This window comes from Sceloporus occidentalis, unplaced genomic scaffold (assembly GCF_023333645.1).
Source record: "Sceloporus occidentalis isolate IW3139 unplaced genomic scaffold, rSceOcc1.0.p SCAF_161, whole genome shotgun sequence".
In the NCBI taxonomy this organism is placed as follows: Eukaryota; Metazoa; Chordata; class Lepidosauria; order Squamata; family Phrynosomatidae; genus Sceloporus; species Sceloporus occidentalis.
In genome coordinates this window covers 754,377-772,500 of record NW_028317141.1, presented here as the reverse complement: position 1 = coordinate 772,500, position 18,124 = coordinate 754,377, and the positions used below count along the sequence as shown (strand labels likewise).

The window sequence follows — 18,124 nt, the reverse complement described above, 5'->3', positions numbered from 1 at the left end:
GGAGTCAGTGGGGTACCAGGTCTGGCTTCTGTCTCCTTGGTCAGCTGCCTGACACTGGGCTGCATAGAGGTTTGTTTGAGCTGCTAGCAGCTCAAAAAACTCGGGGGCAAACATTAAATGGAAAAATGACTTTGGCTCGCTAGCATCGATGTCACATCTGATGCCAGGAGTCGCAGTAAAAGCAGGGATTACTGGGTCTATCATATTTGGGGGCACCCAATTATATTTAGAGTCAGGCTCTCCATGCCTGGCTTTGGCAGATGGACCCTGGCCATCATCGTCTTCCTCTGACTCGTCATTATCTGACGCACAGCAGGATTCCTCAGATATTGGATCAATATCTGATGCAGTCAGAGTGGCCTCGGCGTCTGACGCCGTCAGAGTGGCCTCGGCGTCTGACGCGGTCAGAGTGGCATCGTCATCAGACTGAGTGAGGCAGTCATGAGCCTCCTCAGCGCTGAAGACATGTTGCGCCATTGTACCTACCTGGCCAATTTCTAAAACACTACACTATCCCCAATATATAATGTGGTTTTGCACTAAGCACTGCAGCTCTGCAAAACGAACTCTCTCTGTCTCTATCTCTCTCTCTCTCTCTCTCCCCCAGTGTCGCACATCCAGCAGTAATGTCACTGACCCGGATGTGGTTCAGTCCCCCAAGGCTAATGACACACCAAGTTGTTACAGGGGATCGGGCTGCAGGGGGGGGTCCAGGCTGTCAAACGACAGCCTGTTCTCCCGTGCAGCGGCAGGGATGTGTTCCTGACGCTGCACGAAAGGCTAGACGTCCCGGTACGTCTATAGGGGATTGAAGGGGTTAATACGTACGTGTTTGTTTTATATTAAATTTTTTTGCAGTTGTAAAACCTTTTTTTTTTTCTCAAGCATAATTAAGACATTCAGAACGAACAAAATACGTTGCGAACGTTCCTTTAATTGTCACGTAACAGGAGGGGACGCTTCTCCGTGCGGATTGAGAAAGCTCACACAGCTCCCTGACGGCGACTCGGATGATGGACTGCCACGCGGGGGCCACTCTCCCACAGCTTCCTGACGGCCACTCGGCCCCCCCTCCAGAAGGCCACTCGGGAGCCCCCACCCACAGCTTCCAGACTGCCATTTGGGGGCCCACATCCCAAGGATTCTAGGAGGCCACCCAATGGGGGGGACCACCTCAAACTGCTTCCGGACTGCCACTTGGGAGCCCCCCTCCCACAGCTTCTGAATGGTCACGCGGGGGCCCCCTCCCACAGTTTCCTGATGGTCACGCGGGGGCCCACCTCCCAAGGATTCCAGACTGCCACTGGGGGACCCCCTCCCACAGCTTCCGGACTGCCACTCGGGGCCCCCCTCCCACAGCTTCCGGACTGCCACTCGGGAGGCCCCCTCCCACAGCTTCCGGACTGCCACTTGGGATCCCCCCCTCCGAAACTTTCCAGACTGCCTCTCGGGGGGGCCCCCCTCCCAAGGATTCCAGACTGCTACTTGGGGTCCCCCCCTCCCACAGCTTCTGGACTGCCACTCAGGGGGCCCCTTCCCACCGCTTCCTGGCCTCATAATGTGTATTTATACCAGCAACGTATTATATATATAAATAAAGTTAGTTCCATTTATATGTGATGGCTCAGAGTAGTAGTATTGTTCGATAAATAAATTACACTGACATACTATATACGGTGCTGCAGAGTATGTTAATGTATTCTGTTACAGTATTATATAATTGTGGCGTATTTGTTGCATTGTGCATTCTATTTGATAATGTCATATATATATGTTCATTGTCGCTTCCCAATGTTATTTCTTTGATTTACTGTAAAAGTTATGCCATAGTTAGTAAAGGCAGACAGATGCCCAGACTCTTCTTTAATTCTCTGATCAGGCCCCAGTTACCCCTGCATTCCTGTGAAAATATGTTGTCGTTCCATGTCAGTAATGTCACAGAGCTGGCTAGTACGACCGACTACCTCCGCTGACTTGTGCTCCCTTAGCCTTGGACAACACTCCCTTCCCAGATTCCCCAGTCACTAGCAGTGTAGGGTATATAAAAATGAAGAACACTTTATTTTTTACACACATGGCTAGATATAGCCAGCAAAGCGAACATTAACATAAACAGTCAGGTATTGGATTACAACGGCTACAGAACCGGCCCCCTTACTCTGGGTAATTTGGACTCCCAGGGGCAATAGGGCCATTAAAGTGATTAACAATACAATGGGGTCCCCACCTCCACTATATATTACTGGCCAACATTTCCAGGGAAAAGAATGGTTTGGCCGGTGTCAGAGACAATTCTTGCGTGGAAAGAGTTAAAATGCTAGCGTGTTAAATGTCCATGGGTTGTCTGTTTTTTTTTTTTTTTAAATGTATGATTTGATGGGTGAATTGAATTGGCCGGGTTCAACAATGTCCCAAATAACACGGGGGGCAGTGACCACACGTCACATTTCCAATTTGAAAAATGCACACCTCTCAAATGTGGCCATTTAACCCCCCAACAAACCCGTGCATGGGGTTATCACTGTACTCAATAGATGATATTGAACATATATTAAGGTACCAGGAACCGTAAAATCATACCTGAAGTAAAATGTGTGCGGAAAAAACAGAAAAAAATACTGCAAACTTTGATGAATGCTGGTGATAAAATGTGTGCGTGGGAAGAGTTAAAATACCAGCATTTGAAATACCCTGGGATGTCTAGTTTTCAAAACTCTATGGTTTTATTTGCTATACGTGTAAAAGCCCTTTTGCCCTCAAACAGCCAGGAAAACCCCTTAAAGGGCAGAATCACTGTAGTTGGGAGATGTTGCAGAACACATATTGGGGTGTTGTTTCATCACACCTCACCCCAATACCTCATTTCAATCACTGACCACTCCTATGACCCCCAGCCATCACATCTAATGCCGATTACATCTAGCCACTACACATCACACCTCGCTCCTGCCACACCCAGCCATCACGCATCAGAACCATGATACCCAGCTTTTACACATTACACCTGGGAGTAGATGGCTAGATAGTCCCTCCCCTGTCTCTGTATTGGTGCAGGCTGCTGAAGAGGCTCCCTCTTTTTGGTCTTCTGGAGATCCTAGTTCTAAGTCTTGGGGTAAATGGGCATATTCAAGGTTATTGCCCCTAGTCTGAGAGATTGTAACCAGGTCTCACAATCTTGGGTGAATGGACAGATTCTTTGGGTTTTTACCCCAGTATTTTAGGTAAATTATCAAATTATCAGTTTAAATGTCTTGGGGTGAAATAGGCAGATTCTAAAGAGTTTTACCCCAGTTTCAGAATCGCGGGTGAATACACAGATTCTTTATGTTTTTAACCCGGGCTCAGAGTCTCGGGGTGAAATGGCAGATTCAGTTTTTTCAGTGTACTCTTTGGGTGTGGCTAGGAAGTGGGCGGGGCTTTAAAAAAACACTCATAAAAGAACCTTCTCAAAAACTGGGTGTGGCTGCTTAAAGCAACGCCCACTGTGCCATAAACCAATCATTCCTGGTGTTCCGTCAACAGCCTCATTGTGATGTCATAAGTAGCACAGGGTATCAATAGAGTGTGAGACTGGTAAACTGGTCATTGCTCAACAGAGCAGGCGACAGCGAAGATGTGCAAAGCCCAGCGCGATGTATATCTGAGCCAACTATTGTGTTTGGGGTACATTGGAGCTTTTATACTCCTCTGTATCATATTATTAATACGCAAAAAGAGAGAAGACTCTGAGAGACATCAACATGGATCCGGACACCATCTGCACCTTGTGCATTCTCTGGTGAACATCAACAACTCCATGTTCCAGATGAAGATGGAACACAGACGGTCTATGTCTTGTCTTGTGGATAGAGTCTCAAATCTGGAAGAAAATCTAAATCCAGAACGTGACTACAGCCGGAGGTATGAAAACCAGTCACCGAGACACCTGAGAGAGCATCGTGCGACCACCGCGAGAAGCTATCAGGTGTCACCTGATCGCATATCATGGAATTATTTCAACCTGGCTGAGGAAAAGGACTATGGCCTGTCTCAGGAGAAAAAAGAGCTCCAGGCAGTTATCAACAGCCTTCGTAGGCAGAATGAAGAATTGATAGAGCGCCTAGAAGACATGAGCAAAAAAGTCACTTTTCTTCAAGAACTAAAGAATTCCAAAGACTTACAGACCGAAGACCTGGAAAAGAGACTTTATGCCATGGAGATGTCCGCATCTGAACATCTTGATGCTGCTGAAGACCTCACGATTGAACTGTTCAAAGCTGAATACGCCAATGAGGACCTCATTGAGGACAACATTGAGTTACACCAACAGCTATCTGCTGAGAAACAGGACAGGGAGAATGTGGCCAAATACCTTGAGAAGTTTGAAGATGCTGTTGGAGCAATGAAAGCCTCTCTTCTAAGAGATAAACAGCTGAGCAATCCAGTTAGCACTCAACTTCGTGTGAAGATGGAGCAACTGCTCTCCGAAACACAAGGCTTCAGGTCCACACAAATCCCAATAACTGATGACCCTTCATGTTGTACGTGGCCCTCACCACCAAGCAGGCTGCTCTCTAGGGAACCATCACCCAGCCCTTAGATTCTTGCCTGGCCACGGCAATGGAGCAACCTCTGAGATCTCTTCAATGTTCTTAACCGTCTTCAGGAGGATGCTCCCTTGGTCACCAGTTGCCAATCAAAGAACATCACAAGTTTCCGTCTGTACTGTGATTTCTTCCATCGATCACAAATTTCCAACCATTAATCAATTTGGCAATAAAATTTAACATCTAGTATGGATCATACCATTTATTATACAGAAAATGGGGGGGGGTCACAAATTTCAAGTGAAACCTTCTACAAAGAGAAGGGTAACAGTACAATGATGCAAATTATAAGAACACAAAGTTAATATGGTGGCTCCCATGGTTTACACATAATACAGGGTTCTAATACATATACATGCACATTGTACAGCGCTGCAGAATGTGATGGCGCTATAAACATCATTACATAGGTATATTTACTGATTTATATCCATACCTGGGAACTTCCTGCTGTAGAGTACCAGGCGCTCTCCTCCTTCTGGTAGTGATGGCATCATGGGGGAGGGGCTATCTGTGCATAGGCATAAGTGGGCGGGAAGTAGGAGGGGAAATGGGGACCCTGGCCTGGAGGAAAAATCCTGAGAAACTATCCAGTCAAACAAATACATCCTACCATCAAAACGTAACTCTTATTAGTAAGTGTAACGTATGAGATCAATACAAAGTATCTAAACAGTGTCAGTGACCGCTCAACATAGAGACTCCTAACGACAGACACTATGTATAACTATTCACCCTATCGCTCCTCCCTACATCCCAGACCGCCTACATCTAATAAAGTTACTCTCCCATAGTGACATTCTCCGTATCAGATGATGTAGACGGTGCCCTAATCTGTCAGTCTGTCTCGCCTACAAACATCCTAGGACTGCCTGCATCAAAGAGAAAAAAGAAAAATAAATGCAGCATATTGCATCATTCCATCCAGGAGCGGGGCTCCCCACTTCTGCATCACATATCAAAAGAAGTACCAACGCTTATCATCGCGTGGCTGATAATGCCCCAAACAGAGCATCAATAGCCTGTACCTGATGATATTTTAAATGACAGATCAGTCAGGAAATCATGATGGTTTATGTCCTGCCCCAACTCATGTATTCCACTTCCTCACAGAGTCATTATGTACCAATTTCATAATAATGATATACTTGCACTAGATCTTTGTGTATAGTTACAGGTAAAATGTATATATCCCATTTGGCACATATAGATGTACCGCAGCCACGGAGACCCCCCAAAAGGAAACCAGGAGCAATAGTTATAAATACGGGGGAAAAAATAAATAAAAATTGTGTTTATCACATATTACCACAAAATTGGATGTGTATATTTATATTATTCAATGAATGGAGCAATCGAAAACCCCTCATTCAGCCCTTTGGGGGAGATGGTCTGTAACTACCAAAAACACTCACTCCTTAGTAATTTCACATTAATATCGCTTTTTCATGGTGATTGTTTGATCTTTTCAATAGCTACGATGCTTTTCATGACGGGAGACTGGGGTGTCCCTCGTATCTCTAACCGAATCGAGCCCTCTTATCCCGAGTTCTCTAAAAGTTTTCCCAATGTATTTTTCCCACAAGCTCAATCGGTCATGTATATAACACCTACCCTACGCCAATCTATGAAGGACCTGATTCCAAAAGTTTTTAAACCCGTCGTGTCTTTAAAACAGTGAGTTGGCTTAATATATTGGCAGACTCTACATCTCCCGCGTTTGTACATGCCCTCAGGCTTATTTCTAAGCCAAATCGAGGAATTAGGAGCCCAAGACTCTAAGACTGCATTAAAAAAACAGTTATTAATCTTATCTTAATGGGTATGTTCTAACCCTGAGAATCTGCCCAGTCACCCGGAGATTCTGAGACTGGGGAACATCCGTGAGAATCTGCCCATTCACCCCGAAACTCTGAGACTGGGGAACATCCGTGAGAATCTGCCCATTCACCCCGAAACTCTGAGACTGGGGAACATCCGTGAGAATCTGCCCATTCACCCTGAGAATCTGAGACAGATTAAGAACAGAAACCTGCCCATTTCCCACCAGAGTCTGAGACTTGGGCAAAAACCCTTAGAATCTGCACATTCACCCTGAGACTGGGATAAAAACCCTGAGAATCTGCCCATTTCACTCCAGTACGCTTAGACTGTTGTCAAAAACCTCTAGAATCTGCCCATTCACCCCGAGACTGACACTGGGGTATAAAACCCAGACACTCTGCCCATTTAGAACACCCTTAGAATCTGCCCTTTCACTCTTAGATTCAGAGGATGGGGTTAAAATCCTGAGAAACTGCCCATTAAACCCGATACCCTGGCAGGTGGGGAAAAACCTTCAGAATCATCATATTCACCCCAAGACCCTGATACTCATGTAAATAACCTGAAGTAACAATCCTGAGAATCTTCCCATTTACTTCAAAACCTTAAAGCCACCAGAGAGGAGAGGAGAGGTTATTTGTGTTCTCGTTTTGTTCTGATTTGTTTTCTTCGTTAATTCTCCTTCTATCGGAGGGGAAGGAGTAGCGACTTCTATTTAGCAATTGATCGATTTTTTTTCCTAACACAACTACAAAAACTCCATAATGCATCCTTTTCAATGATTTCTTTTTTTATTTTTAATCTCTAAAATACCAGTATTTTTTTTTTCTTTTCCTGAAGGGGTGGTAGATAAGTGGAACAGCCTCCTAGCAGGAGTATCTTGAAGTGGACTCCATCATTAGGTCTGGCCTCGGCTTTGGGAATCCCATTGGTGGCCTCTTCTGGTAATAAGCCACCTCCGCATTTACTCTGTTCTCTGCTAGGTGGACTGTGACGTTTGTAGTAATTACGGGTACTGGCTACACAGCGCAGGGATCAGAAACGACCCGCGAGAGAGCAGAAAGTTCAACATGACTAAGCAAGGACTGGATTATGATGGCAATGTGAGTAATTCCTCCCCGTTTCAACAGAGGGGTGACTTTATTTTAGTGGGTGTAGTTGAGGTTACTTATGTAACTGGGTGAGATATTTAGAAGCAGATTAATTCTGTTATCTAATAAGTGGGACTGTTGGCAGCTATGTTTTGAAACCAGGGTTTAACCCTTAAATGTCTCGGACACAACTTGGTGGAAGAAGTGAAGAATAACTAAATGTCGGGTCAATAAACAAATGAAGTTCCGTGTTACGCAATCACAGCGGCCACATCGCCCCGGAAGATACGTTACCTTTTACATAATGTTACAGAATCGACCAATCACATCTTCCGTCATATAGTGTTTTTCCCTTGATGTATACCAGTGTTCATATCTATATGTTTTTATTCTATAGGGTGACTATTTCCGGCTTTGGGTTCCCGAATTGCAGAAGATAGAGGGTGGGGATGTACACCCTCCCTGGGCACTGAGTAACGGGCAACTTGCGCATGCTGAGGTGTCTCTTGGGAAACCTATCCGTTTCCAGTTGTAATGGCGCAAGAATGGAGCAGACACATCAACCAGAAGCCCGTAAGTTACACCATTATTAAACCGTTTTATATATATATATCCAATGGCGAGTAGTACCCCGGGCTTCAGCAAAATAAAGTAACGGGAAAAGATTATTGGAGGGAAGTAGGGTGGTTGATAAGTGGATCGGCCTTCCAGCAGAAGTGGTAGATGTGAGATAATTTCAGAGTGCATGGGATAGGCATATGGGAACTGAATCTAACACCAGGCCAACGACTGATTAAGGTTGAATCTTTACCGCAAGAGAAACGGACGGATAGATGGAATCCATGGAGGCCTCTGTGTGAAAGCTCAGTAGAAGCCAGACCACTTTATTAGCTCCCCACCCACCCGAGTACCAAGCGATGTGAAGTTTGGATGAATTTAGTTACAAAGGTAGTGGTTTCCGGTTTATAAAGTAGATGGGAATGTTAAGGCAGATCTGTCACAAACTTCTTTTCCTATTCTCAGAATCTGCATGATTATTCCTCCCCATTGCGTTATCTCTTCCCTTTTGTTAAGGTGGTTTCTAGGCAACATAACTTTTACAGACAAACCGAAAACGGAAACCTTTTCTAATTAGATGATGTGTCCAATATGACTTCTTTTATCTTCCCTGTCCGGTTGAATTAACTGGACAGGGAATGATTAATATTTATAGTCTCAGTGCATATGTCCCAAGTGTCCCTGGGTGTAGGTACAGTCCCTCTTTCCTTTCTGCCTATTTCTGCAGAATATGTATTTGCCTCCTAACCCCCCCCCCCCCACACACTCCCTGGCTTGCAGTAGATCTGTTTGGCTGAACACATCTCCTACCGTCCCCAGCCTCATGAAATACTCACCGCCAGTCAGAGCCCCCCTGGGACCATCTCTGGAGCTAACGGGACCCTGCGTGCGCATACACAGAAAGTGCTTACACTGATTTCAATACAAGCAATTCTCTGTCACTGATTGGCTGCTTTAAGTTAATCAATGGCATGAAGGTGAGACTTCAGAAGGAGCTGCAGCTTCCCACAAAGGTGATTATGTATTTATTGAGTATTAAAGTACTCACACAGCCCCACATTGTACTGCGCTAAGGAATATGATGGCGCTATATAAATAAATATTCATTCTGTGTTGCTGAGGCTGCATGGGGTCACTGGAGCTTCCCTTTAATGCTATAAATTGATACAAATGTTTACGTCTCTTGCATGCTGGTGTTATGACATCATCAATGGGGAGGGGGCCCGTCACACCCACCTAAACAACACAAGAACAGGGGGATAGACTTCTACTTCTCATGCAATTAATTTGTTTAAATCCAGCAGGAACCCCCAAACTGCTCCACCATCAGATCGGACCGGTGGGAAAGCCTGGTTTTAATGACCATCGGCCCCTCACACTCCCAATCTGCTGCTCCAGTGACAGATCAGGTGCTGCTGCTATGTGAACATCAGGCGGCCGCTGGCCTTAAAGTGCCAGCACCATCCGATCAACACCAGACCGGCCCTGGCTGGGTATAAACCTCATTACCCTCTTTTATTGCACTAAATCCAAACATTACAGCTTTTTTATTTTATTGAAAATGGCCCAATTTTATCCTCCTGTTGATCTGTTGGGTCGCGGCTCGAGGTGCCTTTCCACATCCGTTCCGGGCGTGGGAGGCATTAATACGGCGAGTAGGATTTTGTTACTCGGAGCAGGAAAGTCTTGCAGGGCGTCTCTTAGTCCGTTCCCCGTGTGATTTCCCTGCGGTAAATCCGCCGCTCGCTGAAGCTGATGTCGCGTTTTCCTGCCGGACTCCGGACACAAAGGTTCTGGTACCGGCCTGAGCTGCCGTCAGATGCGCCGCGGGAAGCCGAATAATTACGCATTTCGCTTTTTTAGTAACAATACACGGTTTACGTGATAACATTCGCATCCACTGATAATTTATACTTTTATTTTTTTATACATTATGTGTTAATATTTACACGATTATGTCGTACGCTGCTTCACGTGATGCACTCAGGGGCCTGAACTCCAACAGGCTTCCAGGTCATCAGAAGCATCTTAGCGACTGTTGTATATGTAGAGTTATATATCTGCCCCAAATCAGCGTTATTACTGGAAGGGAGACTGTGCCGGGGCAGAGAGCCAGAGCAAGGAGGTTTCTGCGGGGACTCGCCAACCAGCAGAGATAATGATGTGCAGAAGCGCTGAGAGCAGCAAAGGCGCAGATCTTTCTGCTCAACAAGCCCCCTTCACCCCAGCAGGGAAAGAGGGTAAGTACTGGCACGGAAGGGACCAAACATTTTTAGAACATGTTGCGTTTGTAATACCCCCTGAATTATTGCAGTAGTTACCAACACTGTAACCTGGAACATAAAGCGGAAATGGCAACATGTCCAGGAGTAACACGCGACTCTGTGTTCCAGCACTCATAGGATCAGTTCTCAGATTCATAGCTCCCAACAGCCACGACACTCACAGGGCATTCACATCTTCCAGTCTGCCCACTTCATGGTCCTATCCTGCCCCTCCTTACTCCTAACAAAGGGACCCTGATTTGGACACCTGGAGATTTGGGGGCTGTGCAGATTTCCACCCCCTAGTGCTGTAATATAACCCCCCGCGCTATATACATTAAGATAACCCCCCCCCCAGCAGCATATACAGTAATAAGCTGTATTCCAATAAACTCCCTTTATCTGCAGACCTGGACGCCGCCATTGCTGTCTACTATATCAACTCCAACTGCTTTAAAAAGAAAACAGCTAAATATTTTGTAACATTTTTGTTTAAAAGGGACAGTGCAAGATTTTGAAAATGCAATTTTAATCTGATACTAATAAACAACCTTGTTGTCTGCTATAACTGTTGGGTTACCGTTATTTCCGTTTATTAATAAACATGAAGGACGTAGCTTTGGTCGCCTGTCCTTGGAGTCACATTTGGCTGGAAAGCAGCTGCTCCCAACGCATTCTGCCCTCGCGGCTCTGTTCACAAGTCACATATAATAATGTAAGAGGTTTTATTAAATGCTGGAATGAAACCTAGTCTTATCGCAGATATGGCAGTTCCCCATCAAACAGTAAAGTGCCACTTAAATGTTAATGTATTTGTAAAATATTTGTTGACATCATTTTATACAAAACAAGAGATATGAATAAAAAAATATATATATTAAATTAATATTTCTTTATAAATATGTTGTTTCTTTATAAAAAAAGACAAGATGTCTGTGATTTATCTATGCAAAGGAGGAGAAATGTCATAAACGAGAGGGTCAGAGGCTTAGATGTAACGGACGTTAATAACTAAAGTATCTCCGCCCTGTGCAGATGGTATTGTGTGAATAATGTGATCCCCGCAAAATGCTGCTTACACAAGACCCTTCAAAGGTTAAATTCATTTGTTTCTCCTCCGTCTGTTGCTTCCTCACTGCCCTCCTGCCTCTTCCTTCCCCTCCCAGTTTTCTACTGCCTGCATGTACACTCTGTATGCTGCCTACTTATTCCACCAGTCTTCTGCCTCTTGCCTGTTCCTCCTTAGTAAGATAAGAAATGCCTGTTATCCTCCTATCTGCTACTGCCTACTTTCCTGTACCTGTTCTCAATCTAATGCTGCCTTCTTATTCCCCCCCTTGGTCTATTGCTGACTGATTGTAAGAAAAAATAAATGACAGTAGACTGGGGGGAACAGCCATTTCCCCTGTCTGCTGTCCCTGCCTGTTCTCCTACCTAGTCTGCTTGACTGCCTATTCCCCATTGAGTCTGCTGCATCCTTCATTCCCCCTGTGTCATTCTGGTCCCATATCCCTGCTCTCCCTTAGTCTGCTGTCAACTTCCCACACGCTCAGTCTACTGCCCCCTGCCTGTCCCCTCCCCCAGTTTGCTTGCCTGTTCCCAACCCAATTTAATTCTGCCTGCCCCTTCACAGTCTGATGTGGCCTGCCCTTTCACTTCCCATCGACTGCCACCTGCCTAGTCTAGTACGTGCTACTGCCTGCTTGATCCTCACCCCTAGTCTGTTGCTCACCTTCTGTCTGCTTCCTGCCCCCCCCCCATCTGCTTTTCCGCCTCCCAGTCTGCTACTACCTGCCTGTTCTCTCCAATTCACTCTGCTGCCTGGTTCCTTCTTCGTCAGTCTGATGCCTGCCTAATTTGTTCTGCTTCCCCACCCCGAAGATGGGGCCTTGTCCTAACCCCCTAGTTTGCTGCCTTCCTATTCTCCTATCCCCCTCGGTCTGCTTCTGCCAGCTTAGTCTTCCATGGTCTTACCCCTGCTCTGTTTCCTCCCAGCCTAAACATTCCTGCATGTTCCCACTTAGTTTAATGCCTGCCTATTTCTTTATACATGTTTACCCCAATCTGCTGGCTGCCTGATTATTCCACCAGTGTTCTCCTACATGCCTCTTCCCCCCTAGTAATCTACCACATGCATGTTTACCCTGCCCTGCCTATTATGTCCTTGATCTACTGCTGCCTGCCTTTCCTCCTGTTTGTCCCCTCTTCACTGTCCATCCGATCTACTATCACCTGTTCACCTCCCATTCTGATGTTGCCTTCCTGCCCCCCCCAGTTTGCTTCCTGCCTATTCCAGCCTTCCTTTTCCACTCCTAGTCTGCTGCTTTCCCTCAGTCTAATGCTTAATTACTTGACCATTCCAGTCTGATGCTGCCAGCCTAGTTTGCTATTGCTTGCCCACTCCCCTACCCAGTCTTCAGCTTCCTGCCTACCCCTCAGTCTGCTGCTGACTGCCTGTTCCCCTAGTCTGTTGCTGCCTAAATGGACTCCTACACTTTGTTCTGCCATCTACCTCTTCCCTCTGCTCTTCACTCTACTGCCTGCTTGTTCCCTCCCCATCTGCCTATTCCTTCCTTTGCCCAGATGCCCCCCATTTTGCTCTCTGCCTATCCCCGCCTTCCATTTCCCCTCTTAGTCTGTTGTTTGACAGTTGCCACAATCTTTTGCCACCTTTTTGATCAATAAACCCTTGGCTATTTCCTGCATATTCAACCACTCTAGTCTGTTGCCTGGTTTTACCTCCCTCAGTCTAATACTGCTTTCCTCTACCTTTCTCAGTCTGATGCCCCCTGCCTGTTCCTCTTCCCAGTATTCTAGTGCCTCCCTTATCACCCAGTCTGCCAATGTCTGGCTGTACCTTTCTCAGTCTAATGTCACTTAGACCTGTTCTTTTCTGCCTGCCTACCAATGGAGACTTCTCAACCCTCCCCCCAAAATCTCTGCCTGAATATTTCTCCCCAGTCTGCTTCTGCCTGCCTCACCCCATTTGCTGTCTACCTATTTATTCCTACATGTTTCCCCTCATTCTGCTGCCTGTCTATTCCTTCTTACAAGCCCCCCTCAATCTGCTAGCTTCCTGTCACTTCTCAGTCTTCTGTCTGTTTATTCCTCCAGTTATCTGCAGCATGCCTGTTCCCACCTAGTAAGCTATCACATGCCTTCATTTTGTTTGCTGCCCCCTGCCAATCACCCCCTTGGTCTATTGCCCCCTGCCTACCTGGCTATTCTTCCATGCATCTTTCCCCCAGTCTGCTGCCTGCTACCCCCGTTTCTTGCATACATATTCCCTCCTTCCTTTTTCCCCCTAATGCTTCTGCTGCCACCTGCTTCCTATTACTCCCAGTCTGTTACCGCATATATGTTCCCAAATACTCTGTCGGTCTTTAGTGTTAATTTGGGGGCAGTTATGCTTAATGGGGTGTTTAAGGATAATTTAGGGGCAGTTATGCTTAATGGGGTCTTTAGTGTTAATTTAGGGGCAGTTATGCTTAATGGGGTGTTTAAGGATAATTTAGGGGCAGTTATGCTTAATGGGGTCTTTAGTGTTAATTTAGGGGCAGTTATGCTTAATGAGGTGTTTAGGGTTAATTTGGGGGCAGTTATGCTTAATGGGTCTTTAGTGTTAATTTAGGGGCAGTTATGCTTAATGAGGTGTTTAGGGTTAATTTGGGGGCAGTTATGCTTAATGGGGTTTTTAGTGTTAATTTAGGGGCATTTATGCTTAATGAGGTGTTTAGGGTTAATTTGGGGGCAGTTATGCTTAATGGGGTGTTTAGGGTTAATTTGGGGGCAGTTATGCTTAATGGGGTGTTAAGGGTTAATTTTAGGGGCAGTCATGGTTGATGGGGTGTTAAGGGTTAATTTTAGGGCAGTCATGGTTGATGGGGTGTTTAGGGTTAATTTAATGGTGAGGGTTAATTTAATTAATTTAATAAAGTTAGCTTAAGGTGCAGTTGCAGGTAAAGGGGAATGTAAATCCTGGGGGCAGTGATTATGAATGTATTATTTATAACAGTATGGTGACATTCTCTGAATGATTACAATGCCAATGAAGGCAGAGAGTCGTTCAAAGATCCGGATCTTACAATGATCCGGATCTTACAATGATCCGGATCTTACAATGATCCGGATCTTACAATGATCCGGATCACTGTAAGATTCGGATCCCTGTAAGATCCGAATCTTTGAACGACTCTCTGCCTTCATTGACATCACTGGAGGCAGGGGGGAGGATTCATAATGAAAGGGGCGGGGCCAATCGTTAGTGTGCCTGCACGGAGTTACTGGAAAACAGTAACTCCGTGCAGGCACACTGAGTGATCCGAAGAGCCGGATCATGAATCGGATCATTTCAGTGAACGAATCGAAATGATCCGATTCACTTTAATGATCCGAACTTCCCATCACTAGTGGCCAACTCAAGCCCTTTATAGAGTAGAGGTAAATGTGATTGGATACGCTTAATCACGCCCCTCTTTTTCATAGGCTAGGACGATGGTTTGAAAAAGCCAGCCTTTGATCAAGAGACTTCGGTGTGGAGAGTTATCTTTTTTTTTTTTTAAATTAAATGCTCGAATCGGTCATTTATTCGTTAGCTGCGGTTCTTTTTTTATTTATTTCTTCTCCTCTCTTTTGTTCAGCCTCCTACCTAGTGAAACTGTGTACTGGCTGACCGTTAACAGCGATACGGCGACAGCTAAAAGCCCGCCTTTATCTTGGCCGCCGTTTGGCGTTTATTTACAGTGATATGCTGCCACCTAGTGGTAAATGAGGAATCGTCGAAAGCGATCTCCCGCGGGCAGGCGTTTGATATTCCTAAATAGCCAATCGGTGTCTGAGGCACACTTGTAAGCTTCTCCAGCCAACCAACGTGAAGCATATATGAAAAAAAAGCAACGCCCCCTTGAGGCATTATGGTGCAGTTCCCCATCAGGTCCGTCCAGTACGCATAAAAGAAAGCTGGTCGGCTGTAGGCGAGTATTGTGCTGTAGAAATCGTGGAGAAAACTTTATCATGTCTGGCCGCGGCAAAGGAGGTAAGGGACTCGGAAAAGGTGGCGCAAAGAGGCACAGGAAGGTGCTTCGGGATAACATCCAGGGTATCACCAAGCCTGCTATCCGCCGTTTGGCTCGCAGAGGAGGTGTAAAGCGTATCTCTGGGCTGATCTATGAGGAGACCCGCGGTGTGCTCAAAGTGTTTTTGGAGAACGTGATTCGTGACGCAGTCACTTATACTGAGCATGCCAAGAGGAAAACCGTTACCGCTATGGACGTGGTGTATGCCTTGAAACGCCAAGGCCGTACTCTGTACGGTTTCGGAGGTTAAGCTTGTTGACTCGTCACCCTTAAACACCCAACGGCTCTTTTCAGAGCCACCCACACACTCTCTTAGGCTATGATCATGTTGTCCCCGTGTCGGCCCGCGGTTTTCTATGCACACCTTGAAATAACCAGCTTAATAGTGGCTGGGTCTGGCTATAGAGTGAGTTACTAGCAGGATCAGAGTGCTGAGAGTTGGGCCCGTTTGCAGAACATGTGCTGGGATCGGCAGCTAGTGTCCTCCAAAGGCTGGCTTGAATGGGGGCCGGCCCGGGGTTAGTAGGTTCCGTCTGGTGTGTATTTTAATTCTGTATGTCCCAGTATGTGTGTGATTTTGAATATGCCTTTGTCCCCTCATGTCTTATCCTGTCCGTGTGCCACTTGTCCTACCCACGACACTACCGCGTCATGGCTTAGTCAATAGCCCCACGATGTAGCTCAGCTTCGGCTAGCCGCAGTGGTAAAGCAGCCCCTTTTTCTCTGCAACGCTGGTTCTGTCTGGCTGTGAAGGGGTTAATCTCTTGGGTCCCAGCAGGAGAAAAGGTCGTTGCCATCACAGGAGCCCCTTTACCTTGGGCTTCTCTTCCCAAGCAGTCTGGTCGATGGGCACGATACCCCAGCTTACCTGGTGGAGTGAGGAGCACCTGTCAATGCTCACAAATGCTCTTCCCAGACCTAGCAGTCCGACAAAAGGGGCTATATCATTTACATAGCTCTGAGACAGACCATGTGGGTGGCTCTCAAAAGAGCCTTTGTTTATAAAGTGAGAGAACAAGGAGAGCTTTACTTGGCGCTGGTGTACTTGGTAACAGCCTTGGTGCCCTCTGACACAGCGTGCTTGGCCAGCTCTCCAGGAAGAAGGAGGCGTACAGCAGTCTGAATCTCCCGAGAAGTGATGGTGGAGCGCTTGTTGTAATGGGCTAGGCGTGAAGCTTCCCCGGCAATGCGCTCAAAGATGTCATTGACAAACGAGTTCATGATGCCCATGGCCTTGGAGGAAATGCCAGTGTCGGGATGCACCTGCTTCAGTACCTTGTAGACATAAATCGCGTAGCTTTCCTTTCTGCTCTTCTTGCGCTTCTTCCCATCTTTTTTCTGGGTTTTCGTAACAGCTTTCTTAGAGCCTTTCTTCGGAGCAGGCGCAGATTTCGCTGGATCAGGCATCGCGTCTGCTTTCGTTTCCGCACGCAATTCAAGAGAACGTGATTAACACTGAAATTGCTGCGCCGGGCCCTTCCCTTTATAGGCACCGCATGCAAATAAGGCCGTTCTGCTGTCTCGCGTCCGATTCGATGAGGTTGTCACGTGAGAAGATGCGGCCGCCCATGAACCGCAGTGCCTACACCGATTGGTGTCTCAGACTCTTTCCACCCGATTGGCTGTTTTGGAAAGGAACCAATCAGTGACGAATAGCGTCACGGGGGGAAGCTACAAATAGCTGGGTAAGTGAGCGGCGTTTCTTTGTTACGTGCTTCTTAATCGCTTTGCTGCGTGGTCGGTTGTCGAGCGAAAGCATGTCTGGCAGAGGAAAACAAGGTGGAAAGGTTCGCGCTAAGGCAAAGACACGTTCTTCCCGTGCTGGTCTGCAGTTCCCTGTCGGCCGTGTGCATAGGCTTCTTCGCAAGGGTAATTATGCCGAGAGAGTAGGCGCCGGCGCACCCGTGTATCTGGCAGCGGTGTTGGAGTATCTGACTGCTGAGATACTGGAGTTGGCTGGTAACGCTGCACGCGACAACAAAAAGACCCGTATCATTCCTCGCCACCTGCAGCTCGCCGTTCGTAACGACGAGGAGCTCAATAAGCTGCTCGGCGGGGTCACCATTGCTCAGGGAGGTGTTCTACCCAACATCCAGGCGGTGCTCTTGCCCAAGAAGACAGAGAGCCACAAACCTGCCAAGAGCAAGTGAGTGCAGTAATCGGTAACCGCAGGGCAATTAGCCAACACCACCAAAGGCTCTTTTCAGAGCCACCCATAATCTCTGGAACAAGCTATATCTTCCCTTGCTATAAACTTGCTGCAAACGTCTTTAAAGGCAACTGCTTTCCATTGCAGATGTTCAGCCCGATGTTTAGTTGCTGAGCTTAACGGTGGCTAAACACCATTCATACAGGCTACATCATACACCCTACCCCCCCTGTCCGTTTCAGGGTTAAAATTCGAGGCAAAGCTGCCAGCACTTAAATGGATAAATATGATTCTCAAGAAAGGTGGGTGGGCAAGTGCGACCACACGGTGGCAGCATTGCATAGGAAATTGTGGTTTACCGCAAATTAAAGTGGCAGAAGCCGGGGAATCCCTCAGCTGTGATGATCGTGTAGCTGGCAATGGTCTGGGGAGCGAATTAATGAATTTGATAATCACTCTGAGACCCGTGAGTAGCTCCATTGTAGACATCTCCCTTGCCTCTGAAAGCTTAATTGCTAAGAAGGAATTAACCCTTCATATACCCCAAAGTAGTGATACGAAGTTCGGATCAGTAAAG

General features: G+C 46.5%; 2 protein-coding genes across 2 annotated transcripts; one reads left to right on the top strand and one right to left on the bottom strand.

The window, feature by feature from the left end:
• Nucleotides 1-16,424: 16,424 nt before the first annotated feature.
• On the bottom strand, nucleotides 16,425-16,805 carry LOC149279659 (histone H2B 1.1-like). Its single transcript, XM_089500911.1, has one exon. The coding sequence runs from the start codon at nucleotides 16,803-16,805 to the stop codon at nucleotides 16,425-16,427; it is 381 nt and encodes a 126-aa protein (XP_089357037.1).
• Nucleotides 16,806-17,155: 350 nt separating this feature from the next.
• On the top strand, nucleotides 17,156-17,548 carry LOC149279658 (histone H2A type 2-B). Its single transcript, XM_089501003.1, has one exon. It carries the CDS (start codon nucleotides 17,156-17,158, stop codon nucleotides 17,546-17,548), a length of 393 nt encoding a protein of 130 aa, XP_089357129.1.
• Nucleotides 17,549-18,124: the final 576 nt, after the last annotated feature.